Below are 25,184 nucleotides of genomic sequence, written 5' to 3' on the forward strand. Positions count from 1 at the left end.
ACCCACTCACAAATATCCCGCTCTGGCCTGGTTGAGGCCCAATCATAGACTACTGGGGCAGTGTTGTGAAGTTTAGTTCAGCCAAGTTTAGCCTCAATCCAACCCCCATCTCCCCAGAGGTGTCTTCTGTTTCCTCCCTCTTCCTCCCCTTGTCTCTTCTGCATGCTCAACACAGCCTGGATCAGTTAGTTGAGAGGTTCTGAGGAGGCACTACACAGCTCTGGGATCCAGTTTGAAGTCAGTGTTCATTTTGCTACTGGTGTGATGGAGAAGTGTGTGATGACACTCCCAGTCCTGCTGCTGTTCCTGGGCCTGGTTGGGATGTCCCGGTCCTGTCTGGATCCAGCCTCTGCATACAGGTTCACTGGGGCTGTCTGTAGGCTGACCTACCCTGCAGCGGTGGTCTGTGAGTATCGATCTTATTTATTCCTGCCTCACTATGGTGTACTCTCAAATGTTTTTCACCAGAGCTGTTACTGACAGGGTAGTTGAACTGTTTTGTTGAGTATTATCTTTAATTGTGTATTTTCTCTTCAGTAAATGAAAAGACGACCAAGGTCATCCAGGCTGCATTCCAGCATGCCAAATATCCAAGCATCAGCAGCGAGAAGTCTATTCCCTTTGTTGGAAAGGTGAAATATGGGCTTGCCAAGTGAGTGGACCTGACCTCTAATTCCACAGTCAGTGTACCTGCACCACATGCATGTGGTTATGCTGTTCCTTTCATCCTCCTCCATTACCTCACATGCTCTCCTTTTATCCTGTATTCACTTATCATTGATAATGTATATGACACATGATTGGATGAATGCATAAGCACTCATTTTTCAATCAGTAACAGATTGAATGTCAACACTATTGCCATTGCTTTATTGATTTGCTCCTTTATTCTTGCTAAAATGAACAACCAATAATAATGTCCTCTCCTGACCTTTGCCCTCTCAGTCTGGAGATCCATAACCTGTCGATTGGGCGGAGTGAGTTTGAGCTCATACCAGGTGAAGGCATTGAGATTGCCATCTCCAACGTGTCTGCTGTTTTCAAGGGAACCATCCAGTATGGATATGGAAGCTGGCTGTGAGTCCTTCCATCAGTAACTGTGAAAACGGAGGATGAGAGGGATGGAAATAGTTGGTGATATGATTAGATAGAACTTTCTAGATCTTGCAATTACGTATGTTGTGATTTATCCAAATTTCATGTTGGCTACTACATACGTTTTGTATGTTGACCTTGAATAGCTGCGTGGTCATGACACTGCCATGTGTCATCTGTTTTGCAGTGTCAATGTGGGACATTCAGTAGATTTTGAAATTGATTCGCACATTGATCTTGGCATTAACCCCAAACTCTGTAAGTACCTTTTTCTGCCCATTGTTTTTGTGGTGTTCAATGTTCACTCTTCCTTCTCATTCTTCCTAAGAGTTTACAGGAATCTTATCTTACCTTTTGTCATGTATTTCCTGGCACTGATCATGTGCTTTCTCTGTCTCAGATTGTGGAAAGGGAAAAGTTGCTGCAGACACATCAGACTGCTACCTCACGTTCCACAAGCTCGATCTCCTGCTTCAGGGAGACAGGGAGTACGTGGCACGTTATGGAACCCAGATAGTTTTATACACATAGTGTAAAATGGTATCTGTAATGTGCTCTGCCTTCAAAGAAAGTAACTGCAACATGAAGGACAAACCCTATGTTTTACATTTTGGCTTTAGGCCTGGCTGGCTCAAGAGGCTGTTCACAAACTTCATCACCTTCACTGTGAAGCTGGTTGTTAAAATCCAGGTAAGTGATGAATCAGAGGGAAGTATAGAATAATAATTTACAGTATTTCAAAGTATTGGACAGAGGCCTCAATGATGGCTCAACTCTGCCCTCTACTGTCTTGTTAATGCAACCCAGCTAGAAATTTGACAAACGTCATCTGTCACATCAGCTGCAACAAAAAATGAAACAATGCCTCTGTTTCCGTCATCTTAGATCTGTAAGGAGATCAATAATGTGGCAAACATATTGGCTGACTTCATACAGGAACAAGCAGGTATGGTCACATTTGGGGAGCCTGGGTAGATAACTCACGAAGCCTATTGAAGTAACATGATTATGTCTTATTTTGAATATCTGTCAGTGACTATGTTTACATCTCCGCGTTGATTCCCACAGAGCAATTCCTTAGTGATGGTGACATCAGCATGGATATTGGAGTAACTTCTGCCCCTGTCATCACATCCAATTACATTGAATCATACCACAAGGTACTGTATAGCCCTTTATTATCTAGCATCCAAATTCATTGTACATGATGATGCACAATACCAATTGTTGTTATATGTATTACAGTATCTTTCTTCTGTCTTCCCATGATGTCCAGGGTCTGGCCAAATACAACAACGTGACAGCTGTCATCAATGCGTCTGTATTCGACCCCAGCCAACTGACAGAGGACCGCATGCTGTACTTCTGGATCTCTGATGAGGTCTTGAACCCCCTGATTACAGCTGCCCACCAAGATAGACGTTTTGTCCTCAACATCTCTGGCCTGGAGCTCACAGTAGGTGTCTAACAGACTAGTGGAAGTCATGTGTCCAAGGCAGCATTTATCAGAGAAACAGTCATCAGGACTTGTTGTTGAGGTTTGGCCCACGGTGTGTTACAATATGGTAGAGGCAGGGCAACTGACTGTAGCACTGTGACGGTCAATGAAATTCTTGTTCATTACAAGCTGAATTACTGTGTTTGTGTTAATGTAAGCCAGTTATTTAACATGGTCAATTTCATTTCAGGAACTGTTTAAGACAGATTTGTCTACACCCATGCCAGAGTTCCTAAGCCAGGTAATGTGACAAACCCACTCAGGACAGTCCTCAGACACACACGACATGCTTTTATCAGCTCCACAGACCATGCGACCTACCTTGGCCTCTGAAATGTAGTGGTGTTTTGAGTTTACATTGTATTTCAAACCTCTTCTATTGTGTGTATACAGGTAAGTCAGAGTGTTTCTATCTGTCTGTGCCTGTATGACACCTGTCTCTCTGTATCCCTTTGTCAGTTTCTGTCCTCTGAGGAGCCAGTGCTGAGGGTGTGGAGTGTGTCAGTGCCTCACCTGTGGACAACCCCACTGGGTACCTCTGTCAGAGCTGTGGCTGCAGCAGAGCTGACTAGTGGAGCTGAGGACATCCCAGGACTTTACTTTGAGATGGTCAGCCAAACAAACACTTGTTTTAATATTTTAAATGATAACCTAGCATCAGACAGTCATGTGTCCCAGATGAGTAGCTGAATGGGGTTTGCTGTTGTCTAGGAGGTGGAGGTTGTTGTGACTGCTTCATACGCAAAGAAGAAACTGATCCTAAATGCTACAGCATCACAGTGAGTCCATTTACACACCTATACTGTAGTGAACATGTACATACAGTGAGGGAAAAAAGTATTTGATCCCCTGCTGATTTTGTACATTTTCCCACTGACAAAGAAATGATCAGTCTATAATTTTAATGGTAGATTTATTTGAACAGTGAGAGACAGAATAACAACAGAAAAATCCAGAAAAACGCATATCAAAAATGTTATAAATTGATTTGCATTTTAATTAGGGAAATAAGTATTTGACCCCTCTGCAAAACATGACTTAGTACTTGGTGGCAAAACCCTTGTTGGCAATCACAGATGTCAGATGTTTCTTGTAGTTGGCCACCAGGTTTGCACACATCTCAGGAGGGATTTTGTCCCACTCCTCTTTGCAGATCTTCTCCAAGTCATTAAGGTTTCGAGGCTGACGTTTGGCAACTCGAACCTTCAGCTCCCTCCACAGATTTTCTATGGGATTAAGGTCTGGAGACTGGCTAGGCCACTCCAGGACCTTAATGTGCTTCTTCTTGAGCCACTCCTTTGTTGCCTTGGCCGTGTGTTTTGGATCATTGTCATGCTGGAATACCCATCCACGACCCATTTTCAATGCCCTGGCTGAGGGAAGGAGGTTCTCACCCAAGATTTGACGTTACATGGCCCAGTCCATCGTCCCTTTGATGCGGTGAAGTTGTCCTGTCCCCTTAGCAGAAAAACACCCCCAAAGCATAATGTTTCCACCTCCATGTTTGACGGTGGGGATGGTGTTCTTGGGGTCATAGGCAGCATTCCTCCTCCTCCAAACATGGCGAGTTGAGTTGATGCCAAAGAGCTCCATTTTGGTCTCATCTGACCACAACACTTTCACCCAGTTCTCCTCTGAATCATTCAGATGTTCATTGGCAAACTTCAGAGGGGCATGTATATGTGCTTTCTTGAGCAGGGGGACCTTGCAGGCACTGCAGGATTTCAGTCCTTCACGGCGTAGTGTGTTACCAATTGTTTTCTTGGTGACTATGGTCCCAGCTGCCTTGAGATCATTGACAAGATCCTCCCGTGTAGTTCTGGGCTGATTCCTCACCGTTCTCATGATCATTGCAACTCCACGAGGTGAGATCTTGCATGGAGCCCCAGGACGAGGGAGATTGACAGTTATTTTGTGTTTCTTCCATTTGCGAATAATCGCACCAACTGTTGTCACCTTCTCACCAAGCTGCTTGGCGATGGTCTTGTAGCCCATTCCAGCCTTGTGTAGGTCTACAATCTTGTCCCTGACATCCTTGGAGAGCTCTTTGGTCTTGGCCATGGTGGAGAGTTTGGAATCTGATTGATTGCTTCTGTGGACAGGTGTCTTTTATACAGGTAACAAGCTGAGATTAGGAGCACTCCCTTTAAGAGTGTGCTCCTAATCTCAGGTCGTTACCTGTATAAAAGACACCTGGGAGCCAGAAATCTTTCTGATTGAGAGGGGGTCAAATACTTATTTCCCTCATTAAAATGCAAATCAATTTATATAACATTTTTGACATGCGTTTTTCTGGATTTTTTGGTTGTTATTCTGTCTCTCACTGTTCAAATAAACCTACCATTAAAATGATAGACATCATTTCTTTGTCAGTGGGCAAACGTACAAAATCAGCAGGGGATCAAATACGTTTTTTCCCTCACTGTACACATGTACAGTGGGGGAAAAAAGTATTTAGTCAGCCACCAATTGTGCAAGTTCTCCCACTTAAAAAGATGAGAGAGGCCTGTAATTTTCATCATAGGTACACGTCAACTATGACAGACAAATTGAGAAAAATAAATCCAGAAAATCACATTGTAGGATTTTTAATGAATTTATTTGCAAATTATGGTGGAAAATAAGTATTTGGTCACCTACAAACAAGCAAGATTTCTGGCTCTCACAGACCTGTAACTTCTTCTTTAAGAGGCTCCTCTGTCCTCCACTCGTTACCTGTATTAATGGCACCTGTTTGAACTTGTTATCAGTATAAAAGACACCTGTCCACAACCTCAAACAGTCACACTCCAAACTCCACTATGGCCAAGACCAAAGAGCTGTCAAAGGACACCAGAAACAAAATTGTAGACCTGCACCAGGCTGGGAAGACTGAATCTGCAATAGGTAAGCAGCTTGGTTTGAAGAAATCAACTGTGGGAGCAATTATTAGGAAATGGAAGACATACAAGACCACTGATAATCTCCCTTGATCTGGGGCTCCACGCAAGATCTCACCCCGTGGGGTCAAAATGATCACAAGAACGGTGAGCAAAAATCCCAGAACCACACGGGGGGACCTAGTGAATGACCTGCAGAGAGCTGGGACCAAAGTAACAAAGCCTACCATCAGTAACACACTACGCCGCCAGGGACTCAAATCCTGCAGTGTCAGACGTGTCCCCCTGCTTAAGCCAGTACATGTCCAGGCCCGTCTGAAGTTTGCTAGAGTGCATTTGGATGATCCAGAAGAGGATTGGGAGAATGTCATATGGTCAGATGAAACCAAAATATAACTTTTTGGTAAAAACTCAACTCGTCGTGTTTGCATCCAAAGAACACCATACCTACTGTGAAGCATGGGGGTGGAAACATCATGCTTTGGGGCTGTTTTTCTGCAAAGGGACCAGGACGACTGATCCGTGTAAAGGAAAGAATGAATGGGGCCATGTATTGTGAGATTTTGAGTGAAAACCTCCTTCCATCAGCAAGGGCATTGAAGATGAAACGTGGCTGGATCTTTCAGCATGACAATGATCCCAAACACACCGCCCAGGCAACGAAGGAGTGGCTTCGTAAGAAGCATTTCAAGGTCCTGGAGTGGCCTAACCAGTCTCCAGATCTCAACCCCATAGAAAATCTTTGGAGGGAGTTGAAGGTCCGTGTTGCCCAGCGACAGCCCCAAAACATCACTGCTCTAGAGGAGATCTGCATGGAGGAATGGGCCAAAATACCAGCAACAGTGTGTGAAAACCTTGTGAATACTTACAGAAAACATTTGACCTGTGTCATTGGCAACAAAGGGTATATAACAAAGTATTGAGAAATTTTGTTATTGACCAAATACTTATTTTCCACCATAATTTGCAAATAAATTCATTAAAAATCCTACAATGTGATTTTCTGGATTTTTTTTTCTAATTTTGTCTGTCATAGTTGACGTGTACCTATGATGAAAATTACAGGCCTCTCATCTTTTTAAGTGGGAGAACTTGCACAATTGGTGGCTGACTAAATACTTTTTTCCCCCACTGTATATGAACTGTATATGTCAAAAAAGGCATTACATAAAGACCATGCTTTTAATTGTTCTTGTGATACTGACTCCACTGTGCCTCTATAAGGGATACCGACTGTAATGGTTTAGTAAAACACTTTCTGATTGTATGGCAGTTCACTAACAAGTGTGCAGAACAGAAATATAAACGCAACATGTAAAGTGTTGGTCCCATTTTTCATGAGCTGAAATAAAAGATCCCAGAAATGTTCCATACACACAAAAAACGTATTTCTCTCACATTTTGGGCACACATTTGTTTACATACCTGTTAGTGAGCATTTCTCCTTTGCCAAGATAGTCCATCCACTTGACAGGTGTGGCATGTCAAGAAGCTGATTAAACAACATGATCATGCTAGCTGTGCCACTAGAGATCCTGGTTCGAGTCCAGGCTCTGTCGCAGCCGGCCGCGACCGGGAGACCCATGGGGCGGCGCACAATTGGCCCAGCGCCGTCCAGGGTAGGAGAGGTTTTGACCGTCCTCCTGTAGCTCAGTTGGAAGAGCATGGCGCTTGCAACGTCAGGGTTGTGGATTCGATTCCCACGGGGGGCCAGTATGACAAATGTATGCACTCACTAACTCTAAGTCGCTCTGGATAAGTGCGTCTGCTAAATGACTAAAATGTAAAAAAAATTAAAATTGATGTTCTTGTCCCATCGCGCACTAGCGACTCCTGTGGCGGGCCGGGCGCAGTGCACGCTGACTCGTTCGCCAGGTGTACGGTGTTTCCTCTGGCACATTGGTGCGGCTGGCTTCCGGATTAAGCAGGCACTGTGTCAAGAAGCAGTGCGGCTCGGTTGGGTTGTGTTTCGGAGGACGCACGACTCTCGACCTTCGCCTCTCCCGTGTCCGTACGGGGGTTGCTGCGATGGGACAAGACTGTAACTACCAATTGAATACCACGAAATTGGGGAGAAAAAGGGAGAAAATACCAACAAAAAAAACACAAAAAATACATGATAATTACACAGGTGCACCTCGTGCTGGGGATAATAAATGGCCACTTTAAAATGTGCAGTTTTGTCACACAAAACAATGCCTCAGATATCTCAAGTTTTGAGCGAGCGTGCAATTGGCATGCTGACTGCAGGATTGTCCACCAGAGCTGTTGCCAGAGAATTGAATGTCCATTTCTATACCATAAGCTGCCTCCAACGTCGTTTTAGAGAATTTGCCAGTACGTCCAACCGGCCTTACAAACGCAGACCACGTTTAACCACGCTAGCCCAGGACCTCCACATCTGGCTTCTTCACCCGAGGGATGGTCTGAGACCAGCCACCCGGACAGCTGATGAAACTATGGGTTTGCACAACTGAAGAATTTCGGCACAAACTGTCAGAAACCGTCTCAGGGAAGCTCATTTGCATGCTCGTCGTCCTCACCAGGGTCTTGACCTGACTGCAGTTCGGCGTCGTAACCGACTTCAGTGGGCAAATACTCACCTTCGATGGCCACTGGCAGGCTGGAGAAGTGTGCTCTTCACAGATTAATTCCGGATTCAACTGTACCAGGCAGATGGCGTTGTGTGGGCGAGCGGTTCGCTGATGTCAACATTGTGAACAGAGTGCCCCATGGTGGCGGTGGGGTTATGGTATGGGCAGGCGAAAGCTACAGACAATGAACACAAGTGCATTTTATCGATGGCAATTTGAATGCAAAGAGATACTGTGACGAGATCCTGAGGCCCATTGTCATGCCATTCATCAGCCGCCATCACCTCATGTTTCAGCATGATAATGCACGGCCCCATGTCACAAGGATCTGTACACAATTCCTGGAAGCTGAAAATGTCCCAGTTCTTCCATGGCCTGCATAATCACCAGACATGTCACCCATTGAGCATGTTTGGGATGCTCTGGATCGACGTTTATGACAGCGTGTTCCAGTTCCCGCCAATATCCAGCAACTTCGCACAGTCATTGAAGAGTGAGACAACATTCCACAGGCCACAATCAAGAGCCTGATCAACTCTATGCGAAGGAGATGTGTCATGCTGCATGAGGCAAATGGGGATCACACCAGATACTGATTGGTTTTCTGATCCATGCCCCTACCTTTTTTTTAAGGTATCTGTAACCAACAGTCGCATATCTGTATTCCCAGTCATGTGAAATCCATAGATTAGGGCATAGTGAATTTATTTCAATTGACTGATTTCCTTATATGAACTGTAACTCAGTAAAATCTTTGAAATTGTTGCATTTGCCTTTTATATAATTTTGTTCAGTGTACCTCACACTGCTGCCTATGTCTGTGCAAGTAAAAAAAAAAATTGTGACTTTTCTTCTTCCCACAAAAGAATTTCCATAATGAAGGAATCACTGTCCACAGACACACTGCAGGTGAGAATTAAATAGACATACTGAATCTCTAAGTAACCGTAGCGGTGATAGATAGCTTTATTTCTCATTTCTTTTGCTCTCCAGATGGTTGAAGCCCACATTGAATATTTGAAAGAGGCAGTGGAGAAAATAGGTATCCCAAAAGTCATATCCGGTGAGTACTGTTTCATCCTTTCCCGTTTAGTGAATTGTGATATACAGTGCATTCAGAAAATATTCAGACCCCTTGACTTTTTCCACATTTTGTTACTTTATGGCCTTATTCTAAAATGGATTACATTGTTTTTTTCCTCATCAATCTACACACAATACCCCATAATGACAAAGCAAAAACAGGTTTTTTCAAAATAAATAAAACGGAAATATTACATTTACATAAGTAATCAGACCCTTTACTCAGTACTTTCATTCAGAGACTTGTCCCGAAGCCACTCCTGCATTGTCTTGTCTGTGTGCTTAGGGTCGTTGTCCTGTTGGAAGGTGAACCTTCGCCCCAGTCTGAGGTCCTGAGAGCTCTGGAGCAGGTTTTCATCAAGGATCCCTCTGTACTTTGCTCCGTTCATCTTTCCCTCGATCCTGACTAGTTTCCCAGTCCCTGCCGCTGAAAAACATCCCCACAGGATGATGCTGCCATGCTTCACCGTAGGGATGGTTCCAGGTTTCCTCCAGACATGATGCTTGGCATTCAGGCCAAATAATTCAATCTTGGTTTCATCAGACCAGAGAATGTTGTTTCTCATGGTCTGAGAGTCCTTTAGGTGCCTTTTGGCAAACTCCAAGCGCGCTGTCATGTGCCTTTTACTGAGGAGTTGCTTCCGTCTGGCCACTCTACCATAAAGGCCTGATTGGTGGAGTGCTGCAGAGATGGTTGTCCTTCTGGAAGGTTCTCCCATCTCCACAGAGGAACTCTGGAGCTCTGTCAGAGTGACCATCGGGTTCTTGGTCACCTCCCTGACCAAGGCCCTTCTCCCTCGATTGCTCAGTTTGGCCGGGCGGCCAGCTCTAGGAAGAGTCGATGGTTCCAAACTTCTTCCATTTAAGAATGAATCTGTGCCTCGACACAATCCTGTCTCAGAGCTCAAATCAAATCAAATCAATTTTTAGTTGTCACATACACGTGTTTAGTAGATGTTATTGCGTGTGTAGCGAAATGCTTGCGCTTCTAGCTCCGACAGTGCAGTAATATCTAAGAAGTAATATCTAACAATTTCACAACATATACCCAATACACACAAATCTAATAAAGGAATGGAATTTAAGAATACATATATGGACAAGCAATGACAGAGCGGCATGGACTAAGATACAGTAGAATATTATAGAATACAGTATATACCTATGAGATGAGTAGTGCAAGATATGTAAACATTATTAAAGTGACTAGTGTTCCATTTCTTAAAGTGGCCAGTGATTTCAATAGGCAGAAGCAGCCTCTAATGTGCTAGTAATGGCTATTTAACAGTCTGATGGCCTTGAGATAGAAGCTGTAAACGTTTGTGAGGGTTTTAGGTGCCAAGCCAAATTTCTTCAGCCTCCTGATGTTGAAGAGGCTCTGTTGCGCCTTCTTCACCACACTGTCTGCGTGAGTGGACCATTTCAGTTTGTCAGTGATGTGTACGCCAAGGAACTTGAAGCTTTCCACCTTCTCCACTGTGGTCCCGTCGATGTGGATAGGGGGTGCACCCCCTGCTGTTTCCTGAAGTCTCCTTTGTTTTGTTGACGTTGAGTGAGAGGCAATTTTCCTGGCACCACACTCCCAGAGCCCTCACCTCCTCCCTGTAGGCTGTCTCGTCATTGTTGTTAATCAAGTCTACTACTGTTGTGTCGTCTGCAGACTTGATGATTGAGTTGGAGGCGTGCTTGGCCACATAGTCATGGGTGAACAGGGAGTACAGGAGGGGGCTGAGCATGCACCCTTGTGGGGCCCCAGTGTTGAGGATCAGCAAAGTGGAGATGTTGTTTCCTACCTTCACCACCTGGGGGCGGCCCGTCAGGAAGTCCAGGACCCAGTTGCACAGGGCGGGGTTCAGACCCAGGGCCTCGAGCTTAATGATGTGCTTGGAGGGTAATATGGTGTTGAATGCTGAGCTATAGTCAATGAACAGCATTCTTACATAGGTATTCCTCTTGTCCAGATGGGATAGGGCAGTGTGCAGTGTGATGGCGATTGCATCGTCTGTGGATCTATTGGGGCGGTAAGCAAATTGAAGTGGGTCTAGGGTGACAGGTAAGGTAGAGGTGATATGATCCTTGACTAGTCTCTCAAAGTTCATGATGACAGAGGTGAGTGCTACGGGGCGATAGTCATTTAGTTCAGTTACCTTTGCTTTCTTGGGTACAGGAACAATGGTGGCCATCTTGAAGCATGTGGGGACTGCAGACGGGGAAAGGGAGAGATTGAATATGTCCGTAAACTCACCAGCCAGCTGGTCTGCACATGCTCTGAGGACGCGGCTAGGGATGCCGTCTGGGCCGGCAGCCTTGCGGGGGTTAACATGCTTAACCGTCTTACTCACGTTGGCCATGGAGAAGGAGAGGCCACAATCCTTGGTAGTGGGCCTCGTCGGTGGCACTGTGTTATCCTCAAAGCGGGCGAAGAAGGTGTTTAGCTTGTCTGGAAGCGAGACGTCGGTGTCGGCGACGTGGCTGGTTTTCCTTTTGTAGTCTGTGATTGTCTGTAGACCCTGCCACATACGTCTTGTGTCTGAGCCGTTGAATTGCGACTCCACTTTGTCTCTATACTGATGTCCTTAGCACGGGTACTTCCTGTTTTAGTTTCTGCCTATAGTAAGGGAGGAGCAAAATGGAGTCGTGGTCAGATTTGCAGAAAGGAGGGCGGGGGAAGTAATCCCGGAAGTTCGAATAGCAATGGTCGAGGATTTTAGCAGCCCGAGTACAACAGTCGATATGTTGATAGAACTTCGGCAGCCTAGTCCTCAAATTTGGTTTGTTAAAATCCCTGGCTACAATAAATGCAGCCTCAGGATATGTGGTTTCCAGTTTGCATAAAGTCCAGTGAAGTTCTTTGAGGGCCGTCGTGGTATCGGCTTGAGGGGGGATGTACACGGCCGTGACTATAACCTAATAAAATTATCCTGGGAGATAATACGGTCGGCATTTGATTGTGCGGTATTCTAGGTCGGGTGAACAAAAGGACTTGAGTTCCTGTATGTTACTACAATTACACCATGAGTCGTTAATCAGACAATTCCTTCGACCTCATGGTTTTATTTTTACTCTGACATGCACTGTCAACTGTGGGACCTTATATAGACAGGTGTGCACCTTTCCAAATCATGTCCAATCAATTGAATATACCACAGGTGGACTCCAATCAAGTTGTAGAAATATCTCAAGGATGATCAATGGAAACAGAATGCACCTGATCTCAATTTCGAGTCTCATAGCAAAGGGTCTGAATACTTATGTAAATAAGGTATTGTTCTGTTTTTAGTTTTTTATACATTTGCCCAAATTTCTAAGAACCTGCTTTCATTTTGTCATTTTGGGGTATTGTGTGTAGATTGATGAGGATTTAAAAATGTGTGTAATCCATTTTAGAATAAGGCTGTAACATAACAAAATGTGGAAAAAGTTAAGGGGTCTGAATACTTTCCGAATGCACTGTAAGTGTGTTGTGAACAATATGTTCCTCTTTTGACCCTGTTGTCTTAGAACTAGAACCAAGTTTAACTGCAGTAATGGACAAACAGGGAGCAAATCTGTTTGATATCATCGAACCCAAGGTTGTTTCTCAGGATGTGAGTACTCATACATACACCTTTACTTCATTCTTACTCATCATAAGCTCAAATGAAAATGTATACACAAACTATAGGACTAAATACATGTTATACACAACTGATACTATTCATTGTCATCTGTCTTTCTGTCTGTAGGGTTTTGTGATTATCCAGACAGACTTTGGCTTTCCTCATCATCTGCTTGTGGAATTCCTCAGGAAGACTCTGGAGTGATTCTAGTATTGAGATAGTGGGAGTGGTCACAGGCGCTCCCTTTCTTGAGACGCGTATCAAATCACATACAGTAGGCTATACTGAGGTCTAATGTGCAATGTTTTGAATGACCGTATTAGTGGAAGTGTTGATAAACTTATACTTGGGAGTACAATTACTAGTTGTATTTGCACATTGAACAGGTCCAAACACATAGCAAATCAGGCACTGCATGTGTGTGAAAAGGTTTATGAAAAGGTCATTGTCTTTGTACGCTCATTATGAACTTCTGTATTGACATGGTTGATTCTGTCTCTTAACCTTGTCCCTAAAGCTCAATTAGACATTCAACTTGGCTCAATTAAAAACATGATTTGTATTTGCATACTGTATGCAAAGGGTTAAATGTGACCATGGCAGTAGGGTATTTCCGCTCATTTCTTGTGATTGGATTGGTTAATTTAATATGCCATGGTTCAGGTGGCACAGGGCAGGTAGAACCGGTTCCTCTGCCAACTACCCTGGTATACCAGGTGTCCTTCTGCCCTCTGGGAAGATAGCCATTGATCGGTAGAAGATTGCTTTAGAATGGAAACAATACCAACTTGTTTGGTCTCTAAAACGTCCCACTGAAATGTGCATTTTTGGAAATAAACTAATATACGGTTGATGGTAGTCTCCTTTAAATTCATACACTTTTTTAAATAAAGTAAAGTAATAGAGGAGATATATATTGGAAAAGTCTTGGAAAATAAGTTATATTTTATCATATATATAGGGACAATGTTCTTATAGAAAGGAAAGTACTACATCTTCACAATGAAATAAAGTCTTATTATATGATGATATTGCCTGCCCCTTCCACCCCTCCTCCAGCAATATGCTTATGACTGTAGAGCCTACATGTAGCAGGGTCATTCCTACAATGTGGTGCCTTTTGGACCTTTGTGGAAAAAAGGTATAGAATATATATATATATATATATATATATATATATATATATATATATATATATATATATATATATATATATATTATTTTATTTTATTTTATTTTTTTATTTTTTTTATATCAGAAAAAGGACATGTTTGACTTTCAGAAAAACCTATTGGTTAAGCACTTCATTTGTTTTAGGTGAATTTTGTTAGGTGCATAATCTTAACGATGGAACCTAACATGGAGGAAATTTGGAGCATGGACATTTATGAGTGGGACATACAGACTAAAAACATGAAACATGGACAAATTTATAAAACTGAGTGTTTATATTTATTTAGCTTTGCACCATAGTTTTCCCACCAAAGAAATGATGACACTTCCTGAATGGTGTCATTGTAGGAAGGGGTTGTTTTCTTAAATGGAGAATTACAACAAACTAACAGGGTGGAAAGTGATATCAGGGACAGAAAATCTTAAATACAATAATCATGAAAAAAAAAACATTAATGAGATAATTTAACTAGGACTATAAAATTATGAAGAAAAAAAGTGTTCAAAATGCATACAATTCCCTTTCAAGATCCATATTTTGGTGTTTTTAAGGTAAAGGACACAACTTTATATTTAAAGCCTTTTGGAATCCACATTTTCCTCTAAATAAGAAGTGATATTTCCTGGGGACAGAAAAGACACCGCTTGGTAGGAATGACCCAGCTAGCAAGTTTAGCCATACAACGGTCGTAATACCACTTTCGAAGTCTAACATGCTGACCAAACCGGTGTGGTGAGATAACTCGATTTGTTGGAATACGGCGATACGAGGGCTTATTTCAAAGAGCGTTCCGTAACCCACGCCCCAGTGGGCAGAGCTAGACATATTGCTCTGGGACAGGTTTTAATATGAATAAAACCCTCTCGTTTTACAATGGATCCGCCTAGATTCTGTGTACAGTAGCGATGCGTGGGTAAAAAAATGCCATAGGCCTATTACAACCTATGTGTTGTGATAATTGCGTTGTTTGCTCGATAACCTGTTAGTTCATATGCCTTGACACCGTGATACACTATATATACAAATGTATGTGGACACCCCTTCAAATTAGTGGATTTGGCTATTTCAGCCACACCCGTTGCTGACAGGTGTATAAAATCAAGCACACAGCCATGCAATCTCCATAGACAAACATTGGCAGTAGAATGGCCTTACTGAAGAGCTCAGTGACGTTTAACGTGTCACCTTCATAGGATGCCACCTTTCCAACATGTCAGTTCGTCAAAATTCTGCCCTGCTAGAGCAGCCCCAGTCAACTGTAAGTGCTGTTATTGTGAAGTGGAAACATCTAGGAGCAACAACGGCTCAGCCCCGATGTGGTAGGCCACACAAGCTCACAGAACGGGACCGCCGAGTGCTGAAGCACGTAGCGCGTAAAAATCGTCTGTCCTCGGTTGCAACACTCACTGCCGAGTTCCAAACTTCCTCTGGAAGCAACATCAGCACAATAACTGTTAGTCAGGAGCTTCATGAAATGGGTTTCCATGGCCAAGCAGCCGCACATACGACTAAGATCACCATGTGCAATGCCAAGCGTCAGCTGGAGTGGTGTAAAGCTCGCCGCCATTGGACTCCGGAGCAGTGGAAATGCCTTCTCTGGAGTGATGAATCACGCTTCACCATCTGGCAGTCCGACAGATAAATCTGGGTTTGGCGGATGCTAGGAGGACACTACTTGCCCGAATGCATCAGCCCCTTAGTTCCAGTGAAGAAAAATCTTAACGCTACAGCATACAATTACATTCTAGACGATTCTGTGCTTCCAACTTTGTGGCAACAGTTTCGGGAAGGTACTTTCCTGTTTCAGCATGACAATGCCCCTTGCACAAAGCGAGGTCCATACAGAAATGGTTGAGATCGGTGTGGAAGAACTTGACTGGCCTGCACAGAGACCTGACCTCAACCCCATCGAACACCTTTGAGATGAATTGGAACGCTGACTGCGAGCCAGGCCTAATCGCCCAACATCAGTGCCCGACCTCAGTAATGCTCTTGTGGCTGAATGGAAGCAAGTCCCCACAGCAATGTTCCAACATTTAGTGGAAAGCCTTCCCAGAAGAGTGGAGGCTGTTATAGCAGCAAAGGTGGGACAATGAGATGTTCGACGAACCCTGAAACCTCCCAGTCAGATAGAACATCGCTGCCTGCCCACCTGTGGGGAAAACAACCTCTGGTTACCTCATTGGCTCACTGCAAAAACGTAACCTTTTTCAATCACAATTTTCTTGTTGTCTTATTGTTTTAGTCAATTACAAAAGTACATTTAAGAAAAGTACAATATGTCTAAAGATTACTTTTCAACACTGCCTGCTCCACATTCTCTCTACTTACATAAAAAAATAATATTGTCGGGCAGGATCATCAACTAGGTGATGGTCAGGGGGCCGGAACAGGCAGGGTCGGCAGCTAGGCCTGTAATCGAAAGGTCCCTGGTTCGAATTCCCGAGCCGACTAGGTGAGAAATCTGTAGATGTGCCCTTGAGCAAGGCACTTAACCCTAATTGCTCATGTAAGTCGCTCTGGATAAGAGAGTCTACTAAATCACTCAAATGTAATCATAATTACACAAATAATTTGTGGACTGCAAATTGACCACAAGAAGCCCAAACAGACATAGTTTGACTAAAACATAATCATTTCAAACCTTGCTTACATTTGTACATGATCACGTCTCTCTATTATGCGTGGGAATACTTGGGAACAGATTTCTTAAATAATAATCACCTGGAGCTTATGTCCTGGTGTTTTTACAGTCTGTTGTGTCCAATAATAAAATATGTAAATAAAAAAGTAATATTTTCCTCAGAAATTTGGGGGGCCAAATAAAACCACGGTCACCAGTTGGGGAACCCTGTTATAGGGCTTCCCTCATACCCCTTTTCATGATGGTGCTAGCAGCCACATGAGTGAGTGTTAGCTAGCTACTGACTTGAACAAACGGACAATACAGCTACAAGTAGTGAGTGGAGTTACAAACGGACTATGCTAAACAAATTAAATGTCTTAACTGTGATTAAATGTTTTCCACACACATAGTGTAGCAAGGTCCCCACATTTCCCACTCTCCCACAAAGAATAGCCTGAACCCACAGGGCTCTTCTTGCAGGTTCTATTTCCCTACGTGGGAGCATTACGGACCGTAGGTTGGGATTTTTGACCTGGTTACATGTACAAAACGCGGCACCGGTGTGCTTTAGGACCATGTGGACGCCTCAGAGTGGTCGGTAGGCTGTTTTCCAGTTTCAGCCAGCTGGATTTAGGACCACACAGACACCGCAGAGCATGAGGACAGGCTGTGTGAAGGCAAAGCTTCTGAAAGGCTGGCGCATAGGACCAGCACGGGAGAGATGATCAGAGGTAGCTGCTGTCTGGTTTGAACATTTTCTCAGAGATGTAAAAGCAAGCAGAGCAGAAACTGGCTACTCTTTAGTTGACTGATATAGCTGGCAAGGTAACTGCTGTTTGACAGAAAAAAAGTATTTATTCCCAGTGCTAAGCTAGTAGTGTAACTGACATGTTACGTTAGCCAATGTTTCATCCCTTCTCGACTGAAGTGAATGAACTACTAGCCACTAGCTAGTAGCTACCACAGCCAGTTCAGCTCTAGCTAGTCTCTAGCTATCTGTCAGGTAGCAGTATCTAACAGCTGTTGTGTGTATGAAAATGTTTTGTAGCTTTTGTTTTGTCCCGTTTCAACGGAAGTAAATTTGATGATGTACCTCAATCACACTAGACCTGAATCAAATGATGAAACCAACGGCCAAACGATTGAAGACAATATATTCTGACGTTTCTTCAGCATGTGAGTTTTATTAGTCAGTATAGCCATGTAATGTTATTGATCTGTCAGTTTCCCTAGCTAATTTCCTACTTTTTACACAGACACGGTATATAAAGCTCTACAGGCTTCACTGTCATGGTGCACAGTCAGTACACAACACTATGCTCATAATGTCTTAGCAGGATCAGACAGCCAGGGAAGACCAGTCTACGGAGCTCAGGTGAATTTTGCAGTACATTATAACAATCAGTGAATGGATACAAAGTTCCATCTTGAGTTTATGGGTAGGCTACAGTCTGGGATCTGGGAATAATGTTCATTTCAATTATTGAACAAATGATTCTATTCTTGGATAATATAATGTATAAATGTACACCAAGGTAATTCTTTGTCATGCCTCATCTGAGCAGGAACAGATAGTGACAGGGGTCTCAGCAGGGTCAGGCAGTCAGGGAAGTCCAGTCTGTGACGGCGCTGAGGCAAACTTTTGCAGATACAACACTTTATTCTCTCTGTGCAGCAAACTCTGGACAAACAAGAAGCTTCAAAGATTGAAACTATTTTAAGGCAGTCTGACAAACCTCTAAAGTAGATTTCCAAACTATATCAATGGTTGATAGTGGCTTTTCCCGATGACACAAAACATGTAAAACAAAAATGTGAGGAAGACCTGGGAGACGCTATTGATGATGATGAATGGATACAGATACAGTCAGGTCCATAGATATTTGGACATTGACCAAGTTATTATTATTTTAGCTGTCTACCACAGCATATTGGAGTTGAAATTAAAACATGAATATGAGCTGAGGGTATTTACAGTGGGGAGAACAAGTATTTGATACACTGCCGATTTTGCAGGTTTTCCTACTTACAAAGCATGTAGAGGTCTGTCATTTTTATCATAGGTACACTTCAACTGTGAGAGACGGAATCTAAAACAAAAATCCAGAAAATCACATTGTATGATTTTTAAGTAATTCATTTGCATTTTATTGCATGACATAAGTATTTGATCACCTACCAACCAGTAAGAATTCCGGCTCTCACAGACCTGTTAGTTTTTCTTTAAGAAGCCCTACTGTTCTCCACTCATTACCTGTATTAACTGCACCTGTTTGAACTCGTTACCTGTATAAAAGACACCTGTCCACACACTCAATCAAACAGACTCCAACCTCTCCACAATGGCCAAGACCAGAGAGCTGTGTAAGGACATCAGGGATAAAATTGTAGACCTGCACAAGGCTGGGATGGGCTACAGGACAATAGGCAAGCAGCTTGGTGAGAAGGCAACAACTGTTGGCGCAATTATTAGAAAATGGAAGAAGTTCAAGATGACGGTCAATCACCCTCGGTCTGGGGCTCCATGCAAGATCTCACCTCGTGGGGCATCAATGATCATGAGGAAGGTGAGGGATCAGCCCAGAACTACACGGCAGGACCTGGTCAATGACCTGAAGAGAGCTGGGACCACAGTCTCAAAGAAAACCATTAGTAACACACTACGCCGTCATGGATTAAAATCCTGCAGTGCACGCAAGGTCCCCCTGCTCAAGCCAGCGCATGTCCAGGCCCGTCTGAAGTTTGCCAATGACCATCTGGATGATCCAGAGGAGGAATGGGAGAATGTAATGTGGTCTGATGAGACAAAAATAGAGCTTTTTGGTCTAAACTCCACTCGCCGTGTTTGGAGGAAGAAGAAGAATGAGTACAACCCCAAGAACACCATCCCAACCGTGAAGCATGGAGGTGGAAACATCATTCTTTGGGGATGCTTTTCTGCAAAGGGGACAGGACGACTGCACCATATTGAGGGGAGGATGGATGGGGCCATGTATTGCGAGATCTTGGCCAACAACCTCCTTCCCTCAGTAAGAGCATTGAAGATGGGTCGTGGCTGGGTCTTCCAGCATGACAACGACCCGAAATACACAGCCAGGGCAACTAAGGAGTGGCTCCGTAAGAAGCATCTTAAGGTCCTGGAGTGGCCTAGCCAGTCTCCAGACCTGAACCCAATTGAACATCTTTGGAGGGAGCTGAATGTCCGTATTGCACAGCGACAGCCCCGAAACCTGAAGGATCTGGAGAAGGTCTGTATGGAGGAGTGGGCCAAAATCCCTGCTGCAGTGTGTGCAAACCTGGTCAAGACCTACAGGAAACGTATGATCTCTGTAATTGCAAACAAAGGTTTCTGTACCAAATATTAAGTTCTGCTTTTCTGATGTATCAAATACTTATGTCATGCAATAAAATGCAAATTAATTACTTAAAAATCATACAATGTGATTTTCTGGAATTTTGTTTTAGATTCCGTCTCTCACAGTTGAAGTGTACCTATGATAAAAATTACAGACCTCTACATGCTTTGTAAGTAGGAAAACCTGCAAAATCGGCAGTGTATCAAATACTTGTTCTCCCCACTGTACATCCAAATCGGGTGAACGGTGTAGGAATTACAGCACTTTTTAAATGTGGTCCCCCCCTTTTTAAGGGACCAAAAGTAATTGGACAATTGGCTGCTCAGCTGTTCCATGGCCAGGTGTGTGTTATTCCCTCATTAGTTCATTTACAAGTAAGCAGATAAAAGGTCTAGAGTTGATTTCAAGTGTGGCATTTGCATTTGGAATCTGTTACTGTGAAGTCCAAAAGAGCTGTCACTGCCAGTGAAGCAAGCCATAATTAGGCTGAAAAATCGAAACAAACCCATCAGAGAGATAGCAAAAACATTAGGTGTGGACAAATCAACTATTTGGTACATTCTTAAAAAGAAAGAACGCACTGGTGAGCTCAGGAACACCAAAAGGCCTGGAAGACCACGGAAAACAACTGTGGTGGATGACAGAATAATTATTTCCCTGGTGAAGAAAAACCCCTTCACAACAGTTGGCCAGATCAAGAACACCCTCCAGGAGGTAGGTGTATCTGTGTCAAAGTCAACAATCAAGAGAAGACTTCACCAGAGTAAATACAGAGGGTTTACCACAAGATGTGATCCATTGTTAAGCCTCAAAAACAGGAAGTCCAGATTAGAGTTTGCCAAAAAACATATAAAAAAGCCTGTACAGTTCTGGAACAACATCCTATGGACAGTTGAGACGAAGATCAACTTGTACCAGAATGATGGGAAGAGAAGAGTATGGAGAAGGGAAGGAACTTGATGATGAAGCATACCACCTCATCTGTGAAGCATGGTGGAGATAGTGTTATGGCGTGGGCATGTATGGCTGCCAATGGAACGGGTTCCCTTGTATTTATTGATGATATTACTGCTGACAAAAGCAGCAGGATGAATTCTGGAGTGTTTAGGGCTATATTATCTGCTCAGATTCAGCCAAATGCTTCAAAACTCATTGGACGGCGCTTCACAGTGCAGATGGACAATGACCCAAGGCATACTGCGAAAGCAACCCAATACTTTTTAAAGCAAAAAAGTAGAATGTTCTGCAATGGCTAAGTCAATCACCTGACCTGAATCCAATTAAGCATGCATTTCACTTGCTGAAGGCAAAACGCACCAAGAACAAGCAGGAACTGAAGACAGCTGCAGTAAAGGCCTAGCAGAGCATCACCAGGGAAGAAACCCAGCCTCTGGTGATGTCTATGGGTTCCAGACTTCAGGCAGTCAATGACTGCAAAGGATTTGCAACCAAGTATTAAAACTCACAATTTAAGTTATGATTATGTTAGTTTGTCCAATTACTTTTGAGCCCCTAAAATTGGGGGGCTATGTATAAAAATGGTTGTAATTCCTACACGGTTCATACAATAATTTTGACAAAATCCTTAAATTAAAGATGAAAGTCTACACTTAAAGCACATCTTGATTGTTTCCTTTCAAATCCATTGTGGTCGCGAACAGAGCCAAAATGATGCTAATTGTGTCACTGTCCAAATACTTATGGACCTGACTGTATGTTAGAATGCCCAGTCATGTTCATATAATCTCAGACATAAATTGCTGCAGTTTAAGACTATCCATAGAATGTCCTATATGCCAGTTAAACTGAATATCATGCACTCAGAAATGTCATTCTTCTGCTGGAGGTGTAAAACACAAAAGGGGACATTCTTGCATATGTTATGGTCTTGTGACGGCTTGCTGAATTCTGGAAAAGAGTATGTTCTTTTATCTCAGCATGTCTACAGATTCTCCCTGTTTTTGTTTGCTTGGAAATGTTGATACTGGAGACTGTTAGCAGAAGAAACTGTGTAACCTAGCTTTTATAGCAGCTAAGAAATGCATTGCCATTAATTGGAAGATTGGTTATCCTCCCACAATGTCACAATGGATGGCAGAAATGTCAAGTTATGTATCACCAGATTTGATTTATTACAAGATTAACTGTATACTGTGCAACTTTCATAAGGTCTGGATTCCTTATATGGAGTACTGTACGACAAAAGGAGTCTGTATTGAAAACATGCCCACATCAGGGGAGATACCTATTTAGGCAATCCCTAGCTACTGGGCTGCTCAGTCTTGGCCCTGGGGGTCTGCCGTACTGTTGGTTGTCTCTCTGGCCTTGGCCTAACACACCTGAAACCAATAATGAATGTTTCACTAAGATCCTAAAGCTGAGTGGGGTGTGTTGGGTTGGGGCGCTGCAGGGCCATGGAACGCTAGGGGCAGGACGGGGTGACCCAGCTATATTGTGTGCAAGTAAAAAGAGCTCTACAGTACCATTAGGCCTATGATATTAATTATATGGAGGATGTACTGTTTCTGTGTGTTAATGTGGTGGAGGTGTATGTGTGTTTTATTAAACTTTTGATTTCCAAACCTTTCCCTTGAGACATAAAAAAAAGATGGGAAGGAAGTTGTGTTGGGGAGAGAGTTTAGTTATTGACTAGACTGGTGGGGGTCGGGCATGCAGGCGGCTCGAGCTGGCGGAAATTTGGTTTAGAGGATGTCTTAATAAAGACAATCAAAAGTTAAGTCTTTGTACTTTATTTATAAGAGTTGTTAATTTGTTAGGCTATTGGTTAAAGGTGCAACACAATATTGATTATTGAATTATCATTGATCTAGTTCAGTCTTATCAATCACTTATTTAATAATGGTCTCTTACCTAGCTTGATGACTGTGGACATTTTTGCTTGTTCTAAATAGAAACGGCTAGAAGGGCCATGGGTCATATTAGATTGTGTAGAAATTCAGGAAATGAGCTTTAGATGACCCATAAAATGGGAGGACCCTCAGACTCCAAATCAAGTTACACTACCAGTCAAAGGTTTGGACACACCTACTCATTCAAGGGTTTTTCTTTATTTTTACTATTTTTTACATTGTAGAATAATAGTGAAGACATCAAAACGATTAGTTACTGGAGTGTAACTCCAGTTCTATGAGTGGAGCGGAGCCCCATAGGGGAGCTCTGCTCCTATTGGTTTACCCACTGCCCTAAGGCAGCATCAGCCTGAGACAAAATTATGCACACACCTGCAGCCAATAGGAGTACAGGTGTCCCTATAAGAGTGGATGCCTCCCCTCAATCAGCCTCCCGAGATATGTATCTTCAGCGAGACTAGAGAGGGTCGGCAGGGCCTTAAGTCCTATGGGGCTCCACTCCACTCATAGAACTGGAGTTACACTCCGGTAACTAATCGTTCTATATCGTGGAGCTCCACCCCATAGGGGAGCTCTGCTCCTATTGGTTTAAGGCGGAGCGTAGCGCTCCAAAATGTACTCCTTGCCGAGCCCAACACTTCCCATCACAATGAAAAGGTCAGGCCTAGCAATGGCTGCAACCAATTCCCGCAGTACTGTAACCACTGTCACCCTACAAGTGTCACAATATACTGCGTCATCGGTTAAAAACCCGCCCCACCTAGTCCAATGGCAACACCAATGACTAGTGGGCAGATCACCAGAATACAGGCCATACTAATCTGTACTAGCAGATAGATGGTACCTCAATATCCTGTTACAATACTACCGACCACTAATGGAATGACACAAAGTGTCACTCTACATTGTGTACACGGTAGGCCGCCTCACTCAATCAATGGAACCCCAGAGATTAGTGGGCAGATCCCAGAACATGATTCATACTAATCTGAACAAGCAGATAGACGACGTCACATTCCGTCAAATTGTCATGACCGGTCTAATAGTATCGTGACCCAGGTTACTACTATTATCCCTCATCATCCCGCCTCACTCCAGTGAATCACTGGTGGGCAGATCAATACATGCCCTCTACTGTACTGAACCTGTCAGTCAGGAGTCATGCCAAAAATATGTCCTTCTATCAGAAGCGGACCTGATAGAGACCCTGTCTCCACAGTCCTGCATTCCTCTCCTCCTAGCTCAAAGTCTCCCTTCAGCCACGCTGAGTACAGACTGAGCCAAAGAGTTAGAAGACATATCCAAAATATAGAAACGGATAAATGGAGACGGTGTTGACCATGACGCCGCTCTACATATATCCTCTACCCCTGTTCCTCTGAAAAGGGCAGTAGAAGCTGCTACTCCTCGAGTGGAGTGAGCTCTGATACCCTGAGGCAATTGTCGCCCCGCTGCCTCATAAGCTGTCTCAATGCCCTCACAGAGCCAATGAGACAGACGCTGTTTCGAAAGTGGTTTACCTAGTGCAGCAGCACCATGACACACAAACAGCTGAGTCGATGACCTAATCGCTGCTGTGCGCTCAACGTAACACGTCAAGGCGCGTACTGGGCACAGGCGAAGGCGCGTACTGGGCACAGGCGATGGAGCCTTTCCTCACTCCTCTCTCTATGAGGAGGAGGAGAAAAAGCCAACAGCTCCACGGTCTGTGATCTATATGAACTCCTAATAACCTTCGGCACAAATGCCGGGTTAGGACGTAACACCGCTCTGCTCAGATCGCCATTAATGGCCAGGCAGTCGGGTCTCGTCGAAAGAGCACACAAATCACTAACAAGCTTAGCCGTAGTCAAAGCGAGCAACAGCGCTGTCTTCAAAGACAGCATCTTGAGGGGTATTTGATTAAATGGCTCGAACAGCGATTTACATAGCGCTTCGAGTACCAAAGCCAAATCCCACTGAGGAAGCGTGGCTCTAGGTGTTGGCCTAAGCCGCCGCGTTCCTAATAGGAAACGTTTCACTAGAGGGTGGCTAAAGACATTGTCTCTGCCAAACCCCTCGTGACAAGCTGAAATCGCCGCTGCAAACACCTTAATGGTGGCGGGCGATCGCTGCTTGTCAAACATAAGCTGTAGGAAAGAGAGAATACTCTCAACCTGACAGCTCATGGGGTCTACACCTTGTGTGACACACCATTGTGAAAACACGTTCCATCTACTGGCATACATCTTAGAAGTGGAACTGGCACGTGAACCCTGTATGGTCCTGATCACCGCATCAGATAATCCACGGCGCTCTAGCCTGTCCCTCTCAGCAGCCAGGCCTTCAGTGGTTAGCCGATTATGGGCAACTGCCCTATCGTGCCCCCCGGCTGAGACAACGCGTCCCGTCGATGTGGAATTGGCCAAGG

General features: G+C 43.8%; 1 protein-coding gene across 1 annotated transcript; it reads left to right on the plus strand.

Annotated features, from left to right (window-relative positions):
* The first annotated feature begins 189 nt into the window (after positions 1-189).
* cetp (cholesteryl ester transfer protein, plasma) lies at positions 190-13,599 on the plus strand. The gene is made up of 16 exons (XM_084168558.1): positions 190-406; positions 538-652; positions 946-1,077; positions 1,283-1,353; positions 1,496-1,583; positions 1,716-1,785; positions 1,981-2,041; positions 2,164-2,255; positions 2,372-2,551; positions 2,784-2,834; positions 3,053-3,202; positions 3,305-3,372; positions 8,933-8,975; positions 9,060-9,129; positions 12,651-12,736; positions 12,875-13,599. The coding sequence occupies exons 1-16, from the start codon at positions 265-267 to the stop codon at positions 12,950-12,952; spliced, it is 1,497 nt and encodes a 498-aa protein (XP_084024684.1). The 5' UTR covers positions 190-264; the 3' UTR covers positions 12,953-13,599.
* Positions 13,600-25,184: the final 11,585 nt, after the last annotated feature.

This window comes from Coregonus lavaretus (genome assembly GCF_964263955.1).
Source record: "Coregonus lavaretus genome assembly, chromosome: 9".
Taxonomy (NCBI): Eukaryota; Metazoa; Chordata; class Actinopteri; order Salmoniformes; family Salmonidae; genus Coregonus; species Coregonus lavaretus.

Excerpts from the sequence above, each read along its gene's own strand:
- cetp (XM_084168558.1), top strand. The coding sequence starts at position 265 with ATGGAGAAGTGTGTGATGACACTCCCAGTCCTGCTGCTGTTCCTGGGC. Across the intron at positions 1,078-1,282 it reads TATGGATATGGAAGCTGGCT|TGTCAATGTGGGACATTCAG; the intron begins GTGAGTCCTTCC and ends TCTGTTTTGCAG. Across the intron at positions 1,584-1,715 it reads CTGCTTCAGGGAGACAGGGA|GCCTGGCTGGCTCAAGAGGC; the intron begins GTACGTGGCACG and ends TTTTGGCTTTAG.